A 19768-nucleotide genomic window follows, 5' to 3' on the forward strand; every position below is an offset into this window, starting at 1 on the left:
GTAAACAGTCATGGGATAAGAGGGAAGGTCCTCTCATGTATCAGTAACTGGTTGAAGACAGGAAACAAAGGGTAGGAATAAATGGTCAGTTTCAGAATGGAGAGCAATAAATAGTGGTGTCTCCAGGGATCTGTTCTGTACCAGTGCTGTTCAATATATTCATAAATGATCTGGAAAAAGGGGTAAACAATGAGGTGGCAAAATTTGCAGATGATACAAATTACTCAAGATAGTTAAGTCCAAATGAGACTGCAAAGAGTTACAAAGGGATTTCACAATATTGAGTGACTGGGCAATAAAATGGCAGATGAAATTTCATGTTGATAAATACACAAACGCATATTGGAAAACATCCCAGCTATACATACAAAATGATATCTAAATTAGCTGTTACAACTCAAGAAAGAGATTTTCAAATCATTTTAGTTAGTTCTGTGAAAACATCCGCTCAATGTGCAGCAGAAGTCGAAAAAGCTAACAATGTTACGAACCATTAGGAAAGCTTTAGGTAATCAGACTTGGTACGCGTGCACCTTGAATACTGCATGCAGTTCTAGTTGCCTCATCTCAAAGATACATTAGAAATGGAAAAAGTATAGAGAAGGGCAAGAAAAATTAAGGGTGTGGAACAGCTTCCATATGAGGAGACAGGGACTTTTCAGCTTGGAAAAGAAATAACTTAGGAGGGAATACGATCGAGGTCTATAAAATCATGAATGGTGTGGAGAAAGTGAAAAAGGAAGTGTTGTTTACCCCTTCATATAACAAAAGAACTGGGGTCACCAAATGGAATTAATAGACAGTAGGGAACATAAGGAAGTACTTCTTCACACAACGCACAGTCCACATGTGGAGCTCATTGCCAAGGGATGTTGTGAAGGTCAAAAGTATAATTCCAAAAAGAATAAGATAAGTTCATGGAGGATAGGTCCATCAATGGCTATTTGCCAAAATGGAAAGGGATGCAACACCATGCTCTGGGTGTCCTTAGCCTCTGACTGCCCAAAGCTGGGAGTGGATGATAGTGGGTTGCTCCACAACGTGATCATATCAGCAATCAAACATTACAGCTCAAACATTTTCTGACAAATAATTTTTTTTTGTAATTTCAATAACTTTTTCTTGTATAATTGTACCAGCATTCAGGAAGAAATATGGCAGAGAGCCATCTATACTTTAAGCTTTTGTTTGATTGACTTTATGTAAAATCTTGTCTTAATACATCGTACAACAAAGATCATGATGCCTCCCTTTTCAGATTTCCTTTGCTGTGGGCCAAAGTAATAGCTTTTAATATAAACTAAAATCCTTTTACATCTAAAGGAGTGGTCCCCAAACTTTTCAGGGTTGCACCCCTTACTTCTGTCCACACCCTGACCTGGGTGCTGAGAGCAGGGCCACGGCTTCTGAGGGTAGGATGCAAACAGGGGTAAGCGAGCCGAGGCTGGGGGCAGGTGTGGGGCCAAGGGCAGAGCAGGACTGGTTGATGCTCCTTCCCTGCCCTCATGGGGGATGGCTTTTACACACCCACACTCACCCCCCGGCACCCTTTGAACGTTACCCCGCTGTTTGGAGACAACTGATCTAAAGTGTCAGACGAACGTATTTCTAGAGAAACACCAAGTCAGAGTCCTCTTTCTGGTTTTGATGCCGAGTATCCAAACGCTTCTGGACAAATGTGACTTCTCCAGTATTATTTTTCTTTTAGGGGCTATGAAGCTTTAATCTTTGCAGTTTTCTTCTATTAAAGGCACACAAATTAGTGTACTACCCTCTGGCATATGTAACAGAATAATAAACAGGAAAATAGGAGTGAATGTCTGCATTAAATAAACATGATTAAATCGATATGAGCAGTGGAAAGAAGCTGAAGTACAATAATGAAGTCCACATTAATTATAGGTTTCAGAGTAGCAGCCGTGTTAGTCTGTATTCGCAAAAAGAAAAGGAGTACTTGTGGCACCTTAAAGACTAACAAATTTATTAGAGCATAAGCTTTCGTGAGCTACAGCTCACTTCATCGGATGCATTTGGTGGAAAAAACAGAGGAGAGATTTATATACACAGACACAGAGAACATGAAACAATGGGTTTATCATACACACTGTAAGGAGAGTGATCACTTAAGATAAGCCATCACCAACAGCAGGGGGGGGAAAGGAGGAAAACCTTTCATGGTGACAAGCAGGTAGGCTAATTCCAGCAGTTAACAAGAATATCAGAGGAACAGTGGGGGGTGGGGTGGGAGAAATACCATGGGGAAATAGTTTTACTTTGTGTAATGACTCATCCATTCCCAGTCTCTATTCAAGCCTAAGTTAATTGTATCCAGTTTGCAAATTAATTCCAATTCAGCAGTCTCTCGTTGGAGTCTGTTTTTGAAGCTTTTTTGTTGAAGTATAGCCACTCTTAGGTCTGTGATCGAGTGACCAGAGAGATTGAAGTGTTCTCCTACTCTACTTGCGCTACATTGATGACATCTTCATCATCTGGACCCATGGAAAAGAAGCTCTTGAGGAATTCCACCATGATTTCAACAATTTCCATCCCACCATCAACCTCAGCCTGGACCAGTCCACACAAGAGATCCACTTCCTGGACACTACGGTGCTAATGAGCGATGGTCACATAAACACCACCCTATATCGGAAACCTACTGACCGCTATTCCTACCTACATGCCTCTAGCTTTCATCCAGATCATACCACTCGATCCATTGTCTACAGCCAAGCGCTACGATATAACCGCATTTGCTCCAACCCCTCAGACAGAGACAAACACCTACAAGATCTCTATCATGCATTCCTACAACTACAGTACCCACCTGCTGAAGTGAAGAAACAGATTGACAGAGCCAGAAGAGTACCCAGAAGTCACCTACTACAGGACAGGCCCAACAAAGAAAACAACAGAACGCCACTAGCCATCACCTTCAGCCCCCAACTAAAACCCCTCCAACGCATCATCAAGGATCTACAACCTATCCTGAAGGACGAGCCATCGCTCTCTCAGATCTTGGGAGACAGACCAGTCCTTGCTTACAGACAGCCCCCCAATCTGAAGCAAATACTCACCAGCAACCACACACCACACAACAGAACCACTAACCCAGGAACCTATCCTTGCAACAAAGCCCGTTGCCAACTCTGTCCACATATCTATTCAGGGGATACCATCATAGGGCCTAATCACATCAGCCACACTATCAAAGGCTCGTTCACCTGCGCATCTACCAATGTGATATATGCCATCATGTGCCAGCAATGCCCCTCTGCCATGTACATTGGCCAAACTGGACAGTCTCTACGTAAAAGAATGAATGGACACAAATCAGACGTCAAGAATTATAACATTCAAAAACCAGTTGGAGAACACTTCAATCTCTCTGGTCACTCGATCACAGACCTAAGAGTGGCTATACTTCAACAAAAAGCTTCAAAAACAGACTCCAACGAGAGACTGCTGAATTGGAATTAATTTGCAAACTGGATACAATTAACTTAGGCTTGAATAGAGACTGGGAATGGATGAGTCATTACACAAAGTAAAACTATTTCCCCATGGTATTTCTCCCACCCCACCCCCCACTGTTCCTCTGATATTCTTGTTAACTGCTGGAATTAGCCTACCTGCTTGTCACCATGAAAGGTTTTCCTCCTTTCCCCCCCCTGCTGTTGGTGATGGCTTATCTTAAGTGATCACTCTCCTTACAGTGTGTATGATAAACCCATTGTTTCATGTTCTCTGTGTCTGTGTATATAAATCTCTCCTCTGTTTTTTTCCACCAAATGCATCCGATGAAGTGAGCTGTAGCTCACGAAAGCTTATGCTCTAATAAATTTGTTAGTCTTTAAGGTGCCACAAGTACTCCTTTTCTTTTCACATTAATTATATAATTGTCTCTCTTATACAGCTTCTTACTTGAGGATCTCAAAGAACTTAATAAAGGAAAACAAGTATTATCCCCTGTTTTACACTAGGAAAACAAAGCCACAGAGAGAGGGGGAATTGTCCATGTTCATGCAGCAGAGTGGCAAAGTCAGGCATAGAACCCAGATCTCGTCTCCCTGTCCATTGTTTTATGCAATGGACTAGGCAGCTGGCATGGGGCTGACTGAAGTTTCTTGTTCTTTTAAAATGATGCAATTTTTAGTGAATTCATGCACCACACTTTCTCACTAACTTTATTTTACTCAGGTAACTGGAAAGTTAATCAACTTATTGAGATGCATATAAATGCTGAAAAAGGGTATTTATTAATACATTTTGGGTGCCCTCAACATAATTTAAAATACATCACAAATACCTTAAGTATAGAATAAAATTTAATAAATCCACTACAAGTAAGCCAGGTAACTTAAAGATTCAGGCAGCCCATCCCCTCCAACAATCCTCCACTTGTATAGTTTCCATCCTTTAATGCTTGTAGTAAATTTTAGGTTGTATACCCAAAAGATTGTTTGGATACCTTCCAAAAGGTATACTTGCTCATCAGTATGTCTTAGAATCAATCACTAATTTATTCTAAAAGCTATGTTTCACATTCCTTTAAAAAAGGAACAAAGGAAGAACTCGAGGACCTGAACAAAGAAATCAAGAAAATTGCTAATAAAGTTCGAGCTAAGTTAAAGGGTAAGTGCAAAAAAAAACCCCCATGATTTAACTATTATATAAAGCCTTATAAATGTATTTGTGATATTAGGAGTGCTAGAACAGTCTCAAGAACTTTGGAATTTGCCCCTCAATGTAATTAATGGGGTCAATATATGTATATACAAATTTGGTTTTCATAGCTTGTATCATAGTGGGATGTTCCAAACTTTAAGAAAATATAATATATTATTACAGAAAATCTTGGAACTCACAATAAGTGAAACATTTTAACATTCTATCAAAAATGATCAAGACATATCCCTTTATCAGACGAAAGAAAAGAATTGTAGATTTAAAATATTTGCCCAGTGTTTAATGTATTTAATCAACACTTAAAAATAAGGGCCATATGTTCAAATGGTACAAACTGATATGGAGCTATGCTAAATTACCCCAGCTGAGAGTCTGTCCCAAAATTCATATATCTGCTCCTGAGTACTCTTGAAAATCAGGCTCCTTATTTAGGCAACTAATTTAGGAGTCTTAATTGTTCAGCATATGTCAACTTAAACATAACAATGTTTTTTTTTTCCCTAGTGCCACTAAATTACATTAAGGTCATTCTTTTCTTCAGTGATAGATTTCTAGGTTTAAGGGTAATATTTAATAAAATTCTTCTGTCCAGTAAACAACATTTATTATTCAGATAGTAGTAGCAACCCCAATTTGTTAGGCTCCTTCCAAGCACAAAAGATGATAATACCTATCAACAAACCAGATACTTTTAAAAATTTGTTTTTAATTTGGCTATGTAAACAGTTATATTCTTAACCTTGCATTCTATATCATTTAATAGGTTTAGTTTTTATTATGTGGTGGAAAATCTTTCTAAAGAGAAACTACGTTTTTGAGGATAGGAAACAGGAAAACAGTACTAATTATGATTTATAAAATAGTAAATATTTGTTAACTTTTACTATATGTTGTATTCTTAACACCTTACAGTATGAATTCTTATATTCTTCCTAGCTATTGAACAAAGTTCTGATCAAGATGGGAATGCTAATCGAACATCAGTTGACCTCAGGATACGAAAAACACAGGTATGATCATAAAGTCTGCATGGGGAAATCTGAGGATTTTAACAAAATCAACTAAGCTCCAGAAGAGACACAGTATTGTGGGGTGGGGAGAGGGAAGAATTGGACTTTGCTGGAGCCTATGTACTATTTTATACTTTTTGCAAATGCATTTTGTTATTTTGTAAAATAAAGTACTATATTTTTACTCCTCAAAACTAGCACTCGGTATTGTCCCGGAAGTTTGTGGACGTCATGACAGAATACAATGAGACCCAGACCCTGTTTCGAGAACGCAGCAAAGGACGGATACAGCGACAGTTAGAAATAAGTAAGTGACCTGAATTTTCTTCCGATATAGATGGCTGAATTAACTTTTTTAATGGTCTTTGTTTGTTTTTGTTTTTTATTGACATCTTTTTGTTGTTTTGGTTTATACAGAATTGAAATAATACCCCCAGTCTTCTAGTTTTATTTTCCTCTATTCCAGTTCTTATTTTGTACCACCAGACAAGGTTTTTTTCAATAAAATGGCAATGTATCATAGAATATCAGGGTTGGAAGGAGGTCATCTAGTCCAGCTCCCTGCTCAAAACAGGACCAATCCCCAACTAAATTATCCCAGCCAGGGCTTTGTCAAGCCTGACCTTAAAAACCTGTATGTAGTCCTGCATACTTCTCTGTAGCTGCTCCTTTGGAACTTAACTCCTTAGATGATGAACACACAAGTTTCTACTTGTTTGTTTTTATGTTACACATAATATAAATAGCTGGTTAAATTGTAACTGTCTAATAGACTTTAATATGGAAGAACTTACCTTGACCTGAAGAATGATTACCATATATACTCATTCGTAAGCCGAATATTTTTGGAAAAAAAAAAGTGCCGCATCAAAGAGCGGGGGTCGGCTTATTAATTGGCCTACACCAGAATTTGCTGATTTTAAACTCTGAAATCATTGAATTGAATATCTAATACATTGTTAAAAGAAAAGGAGTACTTGTGGCACCTTAGAGACTAACAAATTTATTAGAGCATGTTAGTCTCTAAGGTGCCACAAGTACTCCTTTTCTTTTTGCGAATACAGACTAACACGGCTGCTACTCTGAAACCTAATACATTGTTGTTTTGTTTACCTGGAGCATTCGCAGGCATGGAGCCCCTCAGCTCCCAGTGGCGTGCCACTTCCCGCAGCTCCCATTGGCTGGGAAGGGTGAAACGCAGCCGCTGGGAGCTGAGGGGCTCAATGCCTGTGAACGCTCCAGGTAAACAAAACGTCTCGACCCACCAGTGGCTTACCCTGACAGGCCGGGAGCCAAAGTTTGCCAACCCCTGAAATATAGGGTCGGCTTTAGAAAAGGTCATACAGTTTTTACTATTTTTACCTGTCCATCTTGGGGGGTCGGCTTATAAACGAACGGGCTAATGAACGATTATCTACAGTAGTTTAAATGTGGATTTTGTTCTCAATAGATATTTTACTAAAGTTATCTTCATGGTTTCTGAATATACAGTCAAATCAGTAGCAAAAATCCCATTGACTTCAGTGAATCAGAATTTCACTCACTGTAGTGTTGCCAAATTATTACCCAGAAAGGTTGTCGACCTGTGCTGTTGAATGTTCTTACACCGTTCCTGCTTCTTAGAATTGTAGCCTGTATTGTCTGGCTATACCGAAAGAAGTACAGGAAACACTTGATATGGTTTTAATCAGGCCATAACTTTATTATTAGATGTTTGGAACAACCCAGCAGATAAGTATACAGTGCAGGAAACTTCATGTTCATTTAATATCTTCTGCCAGCCCCCCTCTTTTTTTCCATCCAGGTCCACCAGCCAACCCATTCCTTGGACTTTACTATTCCCCCCCCCCCGCCACCACAAGGATTAAGGTGGCTATAAGAAAGCGGGGTTGGTTCCCTGCCATATCAGTCATAGGAGCCCCGATCTCTTCTCCTCCCCCCCCCATTCCATTCCTTTAACCAACACCTCCTTTTTAAGTCCTTTACCAAGCCATTTATCCAGTCACTGTATCCCTTCCCTCTGGAGTATTAGCACTGGACATCCGCGCGCACTTACATAACGAGTGGTGACATAATAGTCTAACACCCTTCCTTCCTCACCATAACACAGCACTCCCTGAACCTGCTATGGGGAAGGTGGGAAAACCCCCTACTCCATCAATCTGGTGGCAAGGGAAAAATTCCTTCCCAGCCCCCCTAGAAAGGAGTGGCTAGTGTGATCCCCACAGGAGGTCCTGACCAAACCTGGTATTTTGCCACCTCCGTGGGAGGGAGGGTGAGTGGTGCTCCACCTGGTCTGGGGAAAAGAGGCTTGCTCCTCCCCAGCCTTTCCAGTACCTGGGTGGGTGTGTGTGGGTGGGGGGGTGTGTGTGTGTGTTGCCAAGCTGACTCTCTTCCCCCTTTTGCAGCAGTTTCTAAGCCTTCCTCCCCAGCCCATAAAGCAGTATTCCCTCTCCCCCCTGGCAAGCCAGACAATGTTTCCCCCCTACACACACACACACACTCTCCCCCCCCCCCCAAAAGGTGCAGTGTGGTTATTTGTGTAAAATAGAAGTTACTGGATATCCCATTGTTGGGGTTTTTAAAACTTGGTTTGACTTTTCTTGATTTTTTCACTATTTAACAATTAGTGTAATTCATAAAACCATCAAAGAATATCTCTGGAGGAAGTGAAATATCACTATTTTGGTAACACTGGGAGTTTCACTACTAGCTTTCCCTTCCTCACTGTTTAGGTACATGTCTTATAATTTAAAGCAGGGATTTTCAAAGAAGCCAAAGGGAATCAGGTCACTGAAAGTCAGTAGGTTTTGGACATCCCCTTTGGCTTCTTTGAAAATCCCAGCATTAAATGAGTGTGGCTATGTTGGTAGGGATGCTGCCCAAGTCATTGAATATTTGATCTAAAAGAGGATGAATTGGATAAAACAATTAATCTTCACTGTGTTGTATCCAAACTTATGAATTGAGATGACATGTTTGTGGGAAGTGTAAATCACATCTGAGATTTTGTTTGTTCTGGTTTCTTCAACTTTGTTTATTGCCTGGCTACAATATCAGTTATTGTAAGTGCTTCAAACAGAAGGATTAAACTTGTGGGGGATCACTGCTTTCTGGTAGCTCCACCTAACTTAATGGAGGAGCAAAGTTTTCCACATTAGAAAACAGTGAAATTATTTCTAGCTGCTTTTTTCTCTGCCTTTTTAACCAGAATCATGTCAAGTTGTAACAAAAATCAAGAACTTATTCTTCAAAGAAATTGCAGAATAAACTTTTCAAACTGGAATTAACACACACTCTGATATTTTGTGGACAACATCTTAATACAGAGGTTCTTGTGGACTTCCTGCCCATCCATTCATGATTTTACAGACCATCATCTCTCTAGTTTTTGATTGTTACATCCCTATGGCAATTGCTTATATGAAAAAGTAATATGAAGAAATTATTTAATGCATTGGTAGCAGTCTGGCTGTATTTGCCTGACCACCCCACTATTTAGCAGGAAATGATCCTGGTGGGAAATGTTAAGATATGGTGTAGCTGAGCAGTCCTTAACAAGAAGACCTTAGGAGAGGAGAACCAAGCCTGGAAGGATAGCTTGGGCAGGATTTTGTGGAGTTCCTTTTGTGACTAAAGCCAAATCCAATAATGGGATCGGTAAGTTCTGATGTACCACAACTTGTGTGGACTCTGGAGTAAGGCGGAAGAAGCCAGCACCATATGACCTTATTAGCAAACAACCAGATTGGATCTTTGTGAAATTCCTATTACATTCAATCTGGTAATATATATCTCTAAAAACAAGTCTCTTTTGCCTGATAAATTCAAGTTCTAAACAGCTCTACGCTTTCTTTCATGATCTGTTCTTATTACCACAAACAGTATTTGTTACATTTCAACCTGCCTCTAGCACTGAATGATCATAAATGACTACCTCACCCTGCACTGAACCTGTAAAACATCTCTAGATACTATACAGAAATTGAAAATGATTGTCATTTGGTTGTTGCAGTATCCTAAATCATTTGAATCTTTTTCTTGTGAGTTTTCAATAGGCTGCCACCAATGCATTACTTCATTGTAACTTGTTGCTCTCCACTCAGTGTTTCATACTTGTATACTTTAAATTAAATATTTGTTTTTTAGTGAGAAATGAAGAAATAATTCAAGGATGAACCAGCCAACAAATGACAATCATTTGTGGCCAAAATGTGCTATGACTGGTGTAGTAATAGAAATGAAGACAATTGATAGTCTTTAAACTAAATAAATATCCCTTAAGTTTATCCCTGGCTTGTATTCATATGTTTACTTTTAACATTTAAGATCTCTGGGAAACTTTTTGTACTTAAATAACCAGAAGACATAAATATACTCAAATGATGCCAAATTAAAACTAGGCCTTGCTTGAGCACTAGCTAAGTAAGGTTTTCTGGGGGATCCTGTGTCCCATGCAGGTTCTTCATTTCACAGGCTGGTCCTGTATCCCTCTCAGGAATGGTAATCAGTGGGGGAAAGAAAAGATGAACTCCTCAACCCAGTTTTCCTTGCACCATAGAAACCAGAGAGAGAGGAAACAATTTACTACTAGAAATCCTATCCCAGCCATCTTCTGGCTACTGCTAAAGGGGGAAACTTATGCCTTTGGTTTTGGACACGTTTTTCCTTGCCGATCCCCTTCCATCAGCTTGGGGTCCTCCATGTTATGATGCCAACACTAATTAGGAGGTGTTGCAAAGAGCAGTGGTCTAGAGGAACAAAACAGAGACTTGCATGTAGAATTAGAAATATGCGCGAGAAGCAATATGATTCAACCAAAATAAACACAAGTTAATACATCTGAGTGGAAGGTCTGCAACCCAGCTATTCAGTGGGAGAAGCTATGTTGAAAGCAGTAACACCGAAGAGACCTAAGATGAATCTAGGACAGCAAATCTGATCAACCCTCTACCATATTATATGGGAAAGAGAGGGAAGATCTTATGGTGCAGTGGAGAATTAAAACTCTTGGTTGCTGCTCATTTTGTCATTGTAGTAACTGAGTTCTTTTGTAACTGAGTTGCTGCTTTCTGTTGGCTTCTCCTGCCAAGGTAATGGCACTTCTTGATTGGTTTTATTTATTTATTTATTTATTGGCAGTTTACCATCCTCTCCACTCACCCACAAACAAAAAATCTTAACATATCACAAGTTATGGCTATTTTTATTTAAAGTTATTTAAATTATTGTATCTGACTAGAGTTGAGTCTTTAGCATTTTGTGTGCACTGAAGACTTAAATGAAGGGAGGCAGCTCCTGGAGAGTATCTGAGTGTAAGGCACTGCTTAGATATTATAGCTTTTGTTTTCATTGAGAAAAGTAGAATTTTATATAAGGTGCTGCAGAATTTCTTTTTCTGTGGGAAGATAAGTAGAATATGAAACCTCTGTTTGAATTCTCTGCTCATTGTTTAACAAAATTATATAATATGAACTACTTGAACGTGCTAAGAGGTAATTTTGCTACATATGAGTTTCAGTTCCTTTTTCATGTTTATGCAGACTTTGAGCCCTGTCCACATAGGTGCTGAATAATAAACTATATTAACCTTTAACATAGTACTTGAATTTCTATAGTATAATATAACTGACGATCACTTTCTCTATTATGCTGATGCAGTGGTTCTCAAACTGTGTGGGTCGGGACCCTAAAGTGGATCACAAGCCCATTTTAATGGGGTCGCCAGGACTGGCTTAGACTTGTTGGGGCCAAAGCCCGAGCCCCACCACCTGGGGCTGAAGCCCGAGGGCATCGGGGCTCAAGTTACAGGCCTCCTGCCTGAAGCTCTTGGGCTTTGGATTTGGGGCCCCCTCCTGGGGTCATGTAGTAATTTTTGTTGTCAGAAGGGGGTTGTGGTGCAGTAAAGTTTGAGAACTCTTGTGCTAATATGAACTGAATCCTGTATTAAAATAATTTTAATATCATCTTTGTAATACTGTTTCATTACTCGTACACAGAAAAATTTAGATTCTTATTTTGAAAATAGTTTCCCTAGGTATTCATGTGATTTAATATTTTCAATATAATATAGGAGTTGCACAAACATGAATGTTAACTAGCTTATCATTTTATATTAAAGTAATTTTTCCTATCCAAAAACATGAAAACTGAATTTCATGATTTTATTTTTTCATTATATTTAACCTCCTATTGTGTGTTTGCAAAAATATTTGATTCTTGCAATACTACTTACCCTCAGAAATAGCTTCAGGAATAACAGTTTAATAGCACAAGGACACATTTCTGTAGAAAACTGTCTTTAAAAACCTCATCCGATGCATCCGATGAAGTGAGCTGTAGCTCACGAAAGCTTATGCGCTAATAAATTTGTTAGTCTCTAAGGTGCCACAAGTACTCCTTTTCTTTTTGCGAATACAGACTAACACGGCTGCTACTCTGAAACCTAAAAACCTCATGTTTCTTAGTTCGCAGTCTTAGCCTTATAGAGACACCATAATAGGGGAATACATTATTATGGAAAATAGCTTTCTTAAAAAATGGTATTGTTTTGACTATGCAACAAACTAGAATCATTACCTTCAGGAGGTGGGTTTTTTCCCTTGTTTTCTGTTCTGTTACTACAGTTGCAGATGTTTTCATGCTGCAAGAATCTCTCATACTGTGCTTAATGGCAAGAGGTTTGGATGCTAATTGTTATTAAAAACTGTTACTTTTTGTGGAGTGAAGGTCTGAGTATAGGATTGTGAGCCATAACTCCTGTATGCTAATTCTGGATTTAGCACATTCTTCCTGAGATTGTAATATAACTTCATTGCTACCACTTCCCCATAAACACAATGAATACTTGGGTTTGAGAGAGGCAACTAGTTAATTTTTAGTTAACAAATTTTAAGTTGTTTTTGTGCTGTATGTGATTATTGTTCATGGTGAATTCTCAAGCTTCTAGGTGTAGCAAAATACCTTTATGTTGAATAGATAAAGTACTACTACTTTATAACCTTAAAATATACTTTCTTCCTAGCTGGAAAAACCACCACTGATGAAGAACTGGAAGAAATGTTAGAAAGTGGTAATGCTTCTATTTTCACTTCTGATGTACGTATTCACAGTCCACTTTATGGCTATCACATATTCTATTTCTTCTATTCAGGTATATGTCATTCACATACTTACTAGTTATTTCCTATTTTCCTCTTTCAAAGATTATATCGGACTCCCAAATTACTAGACAAGCTCTGAATGAAATTGAGTCACGACACAAAGATATTATGAAACTGGAATCCAGTATACGGGAGCTACGTGACATGTTTATGGACCTGGCTATGTTTGTTGAGACTCAGGTAACTGAACCAATTCAAATATTGTCTTAGTAATGAAGTGCTTTGCATGTTTTGTAGTTTTCCTGTGAAAACAATACAGGACAGTCTAGATAACTGCAACATTTTTATAGGTACCATTTTTTGTCTAAACACTGTAATCACAACCTTGTAAAACTAAAGGCAAACTACTAAAGATTCCACATCGAAGATGTTTTTTTTTTTTTTAAAAGACCAGAAGTCATAATCTAGTCTGAGCTCCATGTCTGATCACATCTGCTAGGGATAGTGAATAACTGCCATTGAGATCCATAAGATATACAAAAACGTGTCAGACGCTAAAGGATGAGATTTTTGCAGTATATATTTAAGTACAAGTATAAAACTGTTTTTAGTGCAATAGTGTAATATCTTGATCAGGGTAGATAATATATGGTGGGTGAATACACTGAATGCAAATCTAGATTTAGATCATAAAGTAAGAGTAAATTTGGTCTAGCTAGGCCATAATGGCAGTTAATATATTGAAAACCAACCAACAGAATTTGTTAGCTATTGCAGAAGACTAACGTGGTGGTGGTGAGTTAAATGTGGGGTGAGAAGTGTATTGGCAGTGATATAGAAAGAAAATTGGCATGCTACATACCCATACTTAGTTATAATTTCAATTCACGTTAATGGGAGCAAAATCCATAAGTGGGAGAGTGATAGCCAGTATCCTCACCTTTCAACTTCCTAAATGTTGTCATAATAAGGAGGTGGGAAGAAAAGATCATTTAGGGTCAAAAGCAATTAACTCTATTTGCAGTATTTATAAAAATATGAAAAATTGTATTCAGTTGACCTGTATAAACTCTGTTCTTGGGATTCGCTGGCTTTTATTTTTTTTCAGTGAAAGTAAACTGTGTTAGATCCACTGTGAAAGAATTCAGTGGGTAGTACTATGAATAATGAGCCTATATTTAGCATATCCTTTTTTGGAGGATTTCACATTCTAAAAGTCTGATATGTTGCCTTGACACAAAATGAATAAGTGTGAAAATTACTGGTATGTTATAAACTTGTACAGAAATGAACAAGTTATTTGTGCATCAATTTTAATGCTTTGCTGTTCACTGCTGCTGATTATGTCTTCTGATGGACAGAAACACAGGTAACAGACCTACTGTAATATTTTCCAGACCTTGCATTTCATTCCCAAAGTTCATTCATCATAACTGAGCTAAAATTCATTATGTACTGGCATCCTAAGTAGTTAGTTTGGAGGAATCCACCTCCTTAAAACCTGTGAATAATTTTGGATTAAAGTTTTGTAGGTATCCTTGCCGTTTCCATATGCTGCTTCAGATACTTCTGAATTCTTTAGTATGCCAGTTGTAGATTAGCTATTAAAGCATACCTTTCTCTTAGGAATATGCTTTAAATTATCAGTATTTTGTCCCTACCTGCCCTTACCAATACTTTTTTTTATTTTTAGGTTAAAATATTTTTCCTATGAGACCTTGCTTCCCATTCCTTTTTCCATCACATGTGGATGCAAAAATAAAAACTTCAGTCATTAATACATAATTCTTTTCCATGTTTAAAATCATTTTGATATGTTTACTCAGGTTCATTATGCAGGGCTCCAGAAAATTCCAGTAATGGTAAAAAAAAAAAAAAAATTCTTAATTTTATTTTAAGGGTGAAATGATCAACAACATAGAAAAGAATGTGATGAATGCATCAGATTATGTAGAACATGCTAAAGAGGAGACAAAAAAGGCAGTTAAATATCAAAGTAAAGCACGAAGGGTAAGGTTTTTTTCTGGATTTTCATTAACTCAATTAATATGGCATAACAAAAGGTAGTTTTTATTGTTCTTAACTTCACATGCTGTAACTTGATGTTCTTTGAGTACTTGCATATGTCCATTCCACTGTGGGTCTGTGCACGTCCCATGCACCGGTGCTGGAGAGTTTTCCCTAACAATATTTGGGGGCAGCCCCAACCATTCCCAACCTCCTTGTGCTTCGAAGAAAGTGGTATAAATGATGGCGCCACCTCTCCTTGAGTTCCTTCTGACCATCCATGTCAGTCATCAGAGCGTTTGTGTTTTTTTGCAAGTTTACAGTTCTGTAGTATCAATCAGTATGCACTGTTGATGAGGAATGGCTATTCTAACTGTGAGGCAATCTGTTTGCCAATAATGTGACAGGGAGTTGAGAGAACAGGGTTCTTCAGTCCTTTGCTGCTGAGGGCTGCCTTGTCTCTCTATCAGCTCTTCAGGCTCCTTGGATGTGGCGGATTCTGTAGTGAGAGCTATGGTGACAGCACTCACTATGCGTCATTGCTCCTAGTTGCAGTCCTTTGATATCCCTGTGGAGGTACAGAACAATCAGGAACCTTTTGGAGACAATTAAGATAGACAGGCTGATTAGAACACCTGCAGCCAATCTAGAAACTGCTAGAATCAATTAAGGCAACTAATCAGGGCACCTGAGTTTAAAAAGGAGCTCACTTGAGTTTGTGGCATGTGTGAAGAGCTGGGAGCAAGAGGCACTAGGAGCTGAGAGTGAGAACGCGGACTGTTGGAGGACTGAGGCGTACAAGCATTATCAGACACAAGGAGAAAGGTCCTATGGTGAGGATAAAGAAGGTGTTGGGAGGAGGCCATGGGGAAGTAGCCCAGGGAGTTGTAGCTGTCGCACAGCTGTTCCAGGAGGCACTCTAGACAGCTGCATTCCACGGGGCCCTGGGCTGGAACCCAGAGTAGAGGGCGGGGCCCGGGTTCACCCCAAACCTCCCAACTCCTGGTCAGACACAGGAGGAGTCGACCAGGACTGTGGGTTCAGAAAAACAGCCAAGGTAAGGGCTGCCGTGAAGCTCCAAGGCGAGCAAATCCGCCAATAAGCGCAAGACCCACCAAGGTAGAGGAGGAACTTTGTCACATTACCTAAAACAAACAAAGTATTGCACACGCTGAAGGACTTGAGAGTGGTTTTGAGATCCTTGGGTCTCTACAGTTTGGTTGCAAAGCAGACAAAATTGTCATCCTCAGTTCCAGCATAGACAGCAGTATTATCCCTTCCATCAGGCTGACTGCTCTAAGGGAAGGCAAAGGAGGTCACAGAGCGGAAGGCTGTTGCCCTCTGTTTCCCTGGTGTCTTCATCTAAACATCCCCAGGCCGCTGAGTATTGGTTTGACTCTTATGTCAAAGACAGCATACTACCAGACCTGGAACAACCTGATCCTTCCCTCTCCCATCTGCGCCCCCTGGACAGAATGTCCCATTTCCTACATGCCTAGCAATCAGTCCATCACCCCAGACAAGTGTGTGTGTGAAGCATGATGGAATCAGGATTATACTCTGCATATTCTTTCTGTCCACCCACCTCACCCTCCAGTCCCTCTTCAGGGACCCCCTCTCATGAGTCTGCACTAAGGCAAGAAGTGCAGACTCTGTGTTCTTTGGGAGCCATAGAAGAGGTTCCCCTTCAATATTTTCTAATACCTACGGCTAGAGAGTGTCTGAGACCCATCCTAGACCTTTGGAACCTGAACAAATATATCAAGAACATGAAGTCCTGTATGGTGTTCCCTAGATCCAGGGGAGAGCATATGCTGCCCTCAATTTACAAGGTGCCTATTTCCATGTGATGATCAATCCTGGCCACAGGAAGTTCTGAGGTTCATGGCAGGGGAGGATCATTACCAGTTCACCATGCTGCCATTCGGTCTATCATTGGCACAGAGGATCTTTATCCAAGTGCATGACAGTGGCGGCAGCCTACCTCCACTAGAGAGACATCCATGTTTATGCTTACCTGGAAGACTGGTTATTTCGGGGTTGCTCCGGACACTAGGTGCAGGCTGTGATCCATCAAACACTGTTCAATACTCTGGGCCTGAAACAAAGCAAAGAAATGTCCATGTTATTGCCTCTGCAAAGAATAGAGTTCAGAGGAGTGGTCCTGGACTCGACTTCTTTCCAGATTTCAGACTCTACAATATCTGTGTCCCCCTCAAGGATCATCCACAGACGACTGAGAAATCATTTAAGGCTCCTAGGTCACATAACCAAATGTACATATATTATTCCTAATGCCAGGCTGCATCTCAGAGCATTATGAGCATGGGTCTGATCAGTCTATCATCCACAGAGTTATCTAGACAAATTAGTATGCGTTCTGGACATGATAGCATCATCTCTTAGCTGGTGGATGAGCCAAGACAATGTGTGCAGGGGTGTTCCCCCCCTCTGAACTGCTTTCCTTCCATGACTTTGGTAATGGAAACTTCAGTCATGGGGTGGAGAGCACATCTGGGTGATCTTCAGACTAAGGGTTTGTGAACTATACAGGTTACAAATTATCCTCAAGTTGCAAGCAATATTCCATATGCATCAGCGTTTCCTACCTCCCATTCAAGGCAAGACTGTCCAGGTGCTCACCACCACAGTGGCATTTTATGTGAACAAAGGGGTGGCACTAGGTCAGAGAGCCTGTGCCAGGAAGCGAGTCAAGCTATGGAATTTCAGCATACAGAGCTCCATCGTTCTCGGCATGTTGCCTGATGTAGATTCAAAATAGCTTGGCAGGTCATCTGAGCAGATCCTTCAACATAGACCATAAATGGTCTCTCAACCTCTGTAATTGAAAGACCTATCTGGACATGTGGTTGTAATAATATATTTAAAATTAATTTGATTTTTCTGCTAGCATGGTAAATCTCCTTCAGCAAAAGTGGAAATTTCATTCACACCATATTATTTTCAAAAATTCACGGACCATAGTTTATCAAAGACATGCACTTCTATAAATGTATGAATCATCATAATTTGATGGGCATCATACCTGGTTCAAAGAAACAAAATGATGTGATCTCACTGGAAAGGTTTATTTTTAAAAGCCGCATTTAATTCACTTGCATTGACACTGAAAATGCTTCAGTGTTTCAATATGCATATGCTTCCCTTCAGCCCCCAAGATGAATCATTATGAAGTCAGTAATCTACTAAAACAATTGCTTTTTGACCTCTGAACACTAATGGTTTTGCAGTCTAGCATCTGCATTATATTAAAATTCTTTTAAAACTGCAGTGGAATTTTGTGAGTTATGTAATAAAGTGGGGCTGGGGGAGGTGGCAAGGGAGCCTACAGCAAGATTTTTTCCTTACGTTCGTGGCATGTTAAGTAGCTTCAGAGCAGGCAAGTCATATGGAAAGACCTAACTCTAGTAGAGACTGTCGAATTGTACTTAGATTATTTATAGATAAATAATCTTCAGTTCCAAAAGCAGATTATACACAGTCTGTTTGAGGTGTATATATTCTCTGTCCCATTACCCTCTACATAAAATAAATATATAATTTTTTTCCGTATTGGGAACTGTTAATATGTTTAAAGTGAGGTAGATATCAGATATGGGAGCCCAAATGTTTCCTTGTAAATGTTGGCAAAAAAGCTAATAACTGACATTTGCAGTAAACTCTAGCCTCACTAGATAGAGATCCTTTTAAGAAACCAGGTGGCAGTCAAAAATGGTAGCCAGGACCATTTCAGGCTTCAAAAATTAAGGTGGCACTAAAAAGACTGAATTTCTTTTCTAAAGATCGAGAATAAATCCAGATCCTATTTTAACACTGTGTTCTGAAACTAATTACCTTGCTTTTCTTTGACAGAAAAAGTGGATAATTGTCATTCTATCGCTGGTGTTGGTTGCCATAATTGCTCTAATTGTTGGTTTGTCAGTTGGTATTCAATGATGCTTGGATAACTTTGGCATGCATGTCTCTGCCAATGCGTCAGTAAGTAACTAATCAACTAATTTGCTTCATTGTTATTGTTTAGTTTTTAAAGAACTCACTAAGCAAACAAGCTATTTTGTACCAACCTTTAACACATATATAGTGTAATATTGTAATGACCAGGCAGGGGGGCTGGACCTGATGAAGTGAATCTTGTCAGTCTCTAGTTGCTATAAAAGCCCTAATGTATGTTCAAAAGTAGATATCTTTTGAATTATGAAAACTGAGATCTAGTGGTAATTTTATGTAATTTACAGATTTCAACCTCATGTAAGATCTTTGAGTTTTTAAAAATCAATGGGACAAATCCTCAGCTGGTGTAAATTGTCATAAGCCTGTTAACTTTTACATGGAAAGTGTACACCAGCTGAGGATCTGCCCAAGATGAGAAATTATTTTCACATGGAGTTTAACTTTTATCATAGTGTGTTTACAATTATAAAGAGCTTTCAAGACAGACCCATATTATATATGTCACTCTGAAGCCAGAGTGTGTTTTGCAACAAGTGTGTTAAGATTTCCCAGTTAGAAACCAGACTTTTTAAATCGTATGCTTTCTAATCCGCTCTTTTTTTTTTTATGAGATGGCAATATTTAGAAGTGGGAATCTGCACAAGATACTAACTCTAAAATAACAATGCAAATTTGTGAGTTTGAGACTTCTCAGCCTTTTTTATATTTGCGGAACAAGTTATTGTCATCTACATAGCAACATTTTCTTCAGTCACAAACTACACCGATGATTTGCAAGGATGAAAAGGTCAATGATTCAGAACTTGAAAGAGAAACTCTATTGTACTTATGTTCTTAGATAGTCTGTATACTAAAAGGATGGTCATGCTGGGTCAGAACAATAGTCCATCTAGCTGGGTATCCTGTCTTCTGACTGGGACCATTGCTAGATACTTCAGAGAGAATGAACAGAACAGGGCAGTTGAGTGATCCATCCCCTGTTGTCCAGTC

At 39.2% G+C, this 19768-nt stretch overlaps 1 protein-coding gene across 5 annotated transcripts in view; it reads left to right on the forward strand.

Annotated features, from left to right (window-relative positions):
- The window catches only part of STX2 (syntaxin 2), a 74753-nt gene that overhangs the window by 17646 nt on the left and 37339 nt on the right, over window positions 1-19768 (forward strand). For 3 of the 5 annotated variants that reach the window (XM_043497954.1, XM_038373982.2, XM_043497955.1), the window contains 6 exons: window positions 4558-4632; window positions 5623-5696; window positions 5895-6003; window positions 12721-12794; window positions 12902-13039; window positions 14699-14809. In XM_043497954.1, coding sequence (XP_043353889.1) covers window positions 4558-4632; window positions 5623-5696; window positions 5895-6003; window positions 12721-12794; window positions 12902-13039; window positions 14699-14809 — 581 coding nt within the window. Of the gene's footprint in view, window positions 1-4557; window positions 4633-5622; window positions 5697-5894; window positions 6004-12720; window positions 12795-12901; window positions 13040-14160; window positions 14169-14698; window positions 14810-18679; window positions 18806-19768 lie in introns of those variants that run through there. The other 2 variants (XM_043497956.1, XM_038373981.2) reach the window with 2 other exon arrangements.

This window comes from Dermochelys coriacea, chromosome 15 (genome assembly GCF_009764565.3).
Source record: "Dermochelys coriacea isolate rDerCor1 chromosome 15, rDerCor1.pri.v4, whole genome shotgun sequence".
Taxonomy (NCBI): domain Eukaryota; kingdom Metazoa; phylum Chordata; order Testudines; family Dermochelyidae; genus Dermochelys; species Dermochelys coriacea.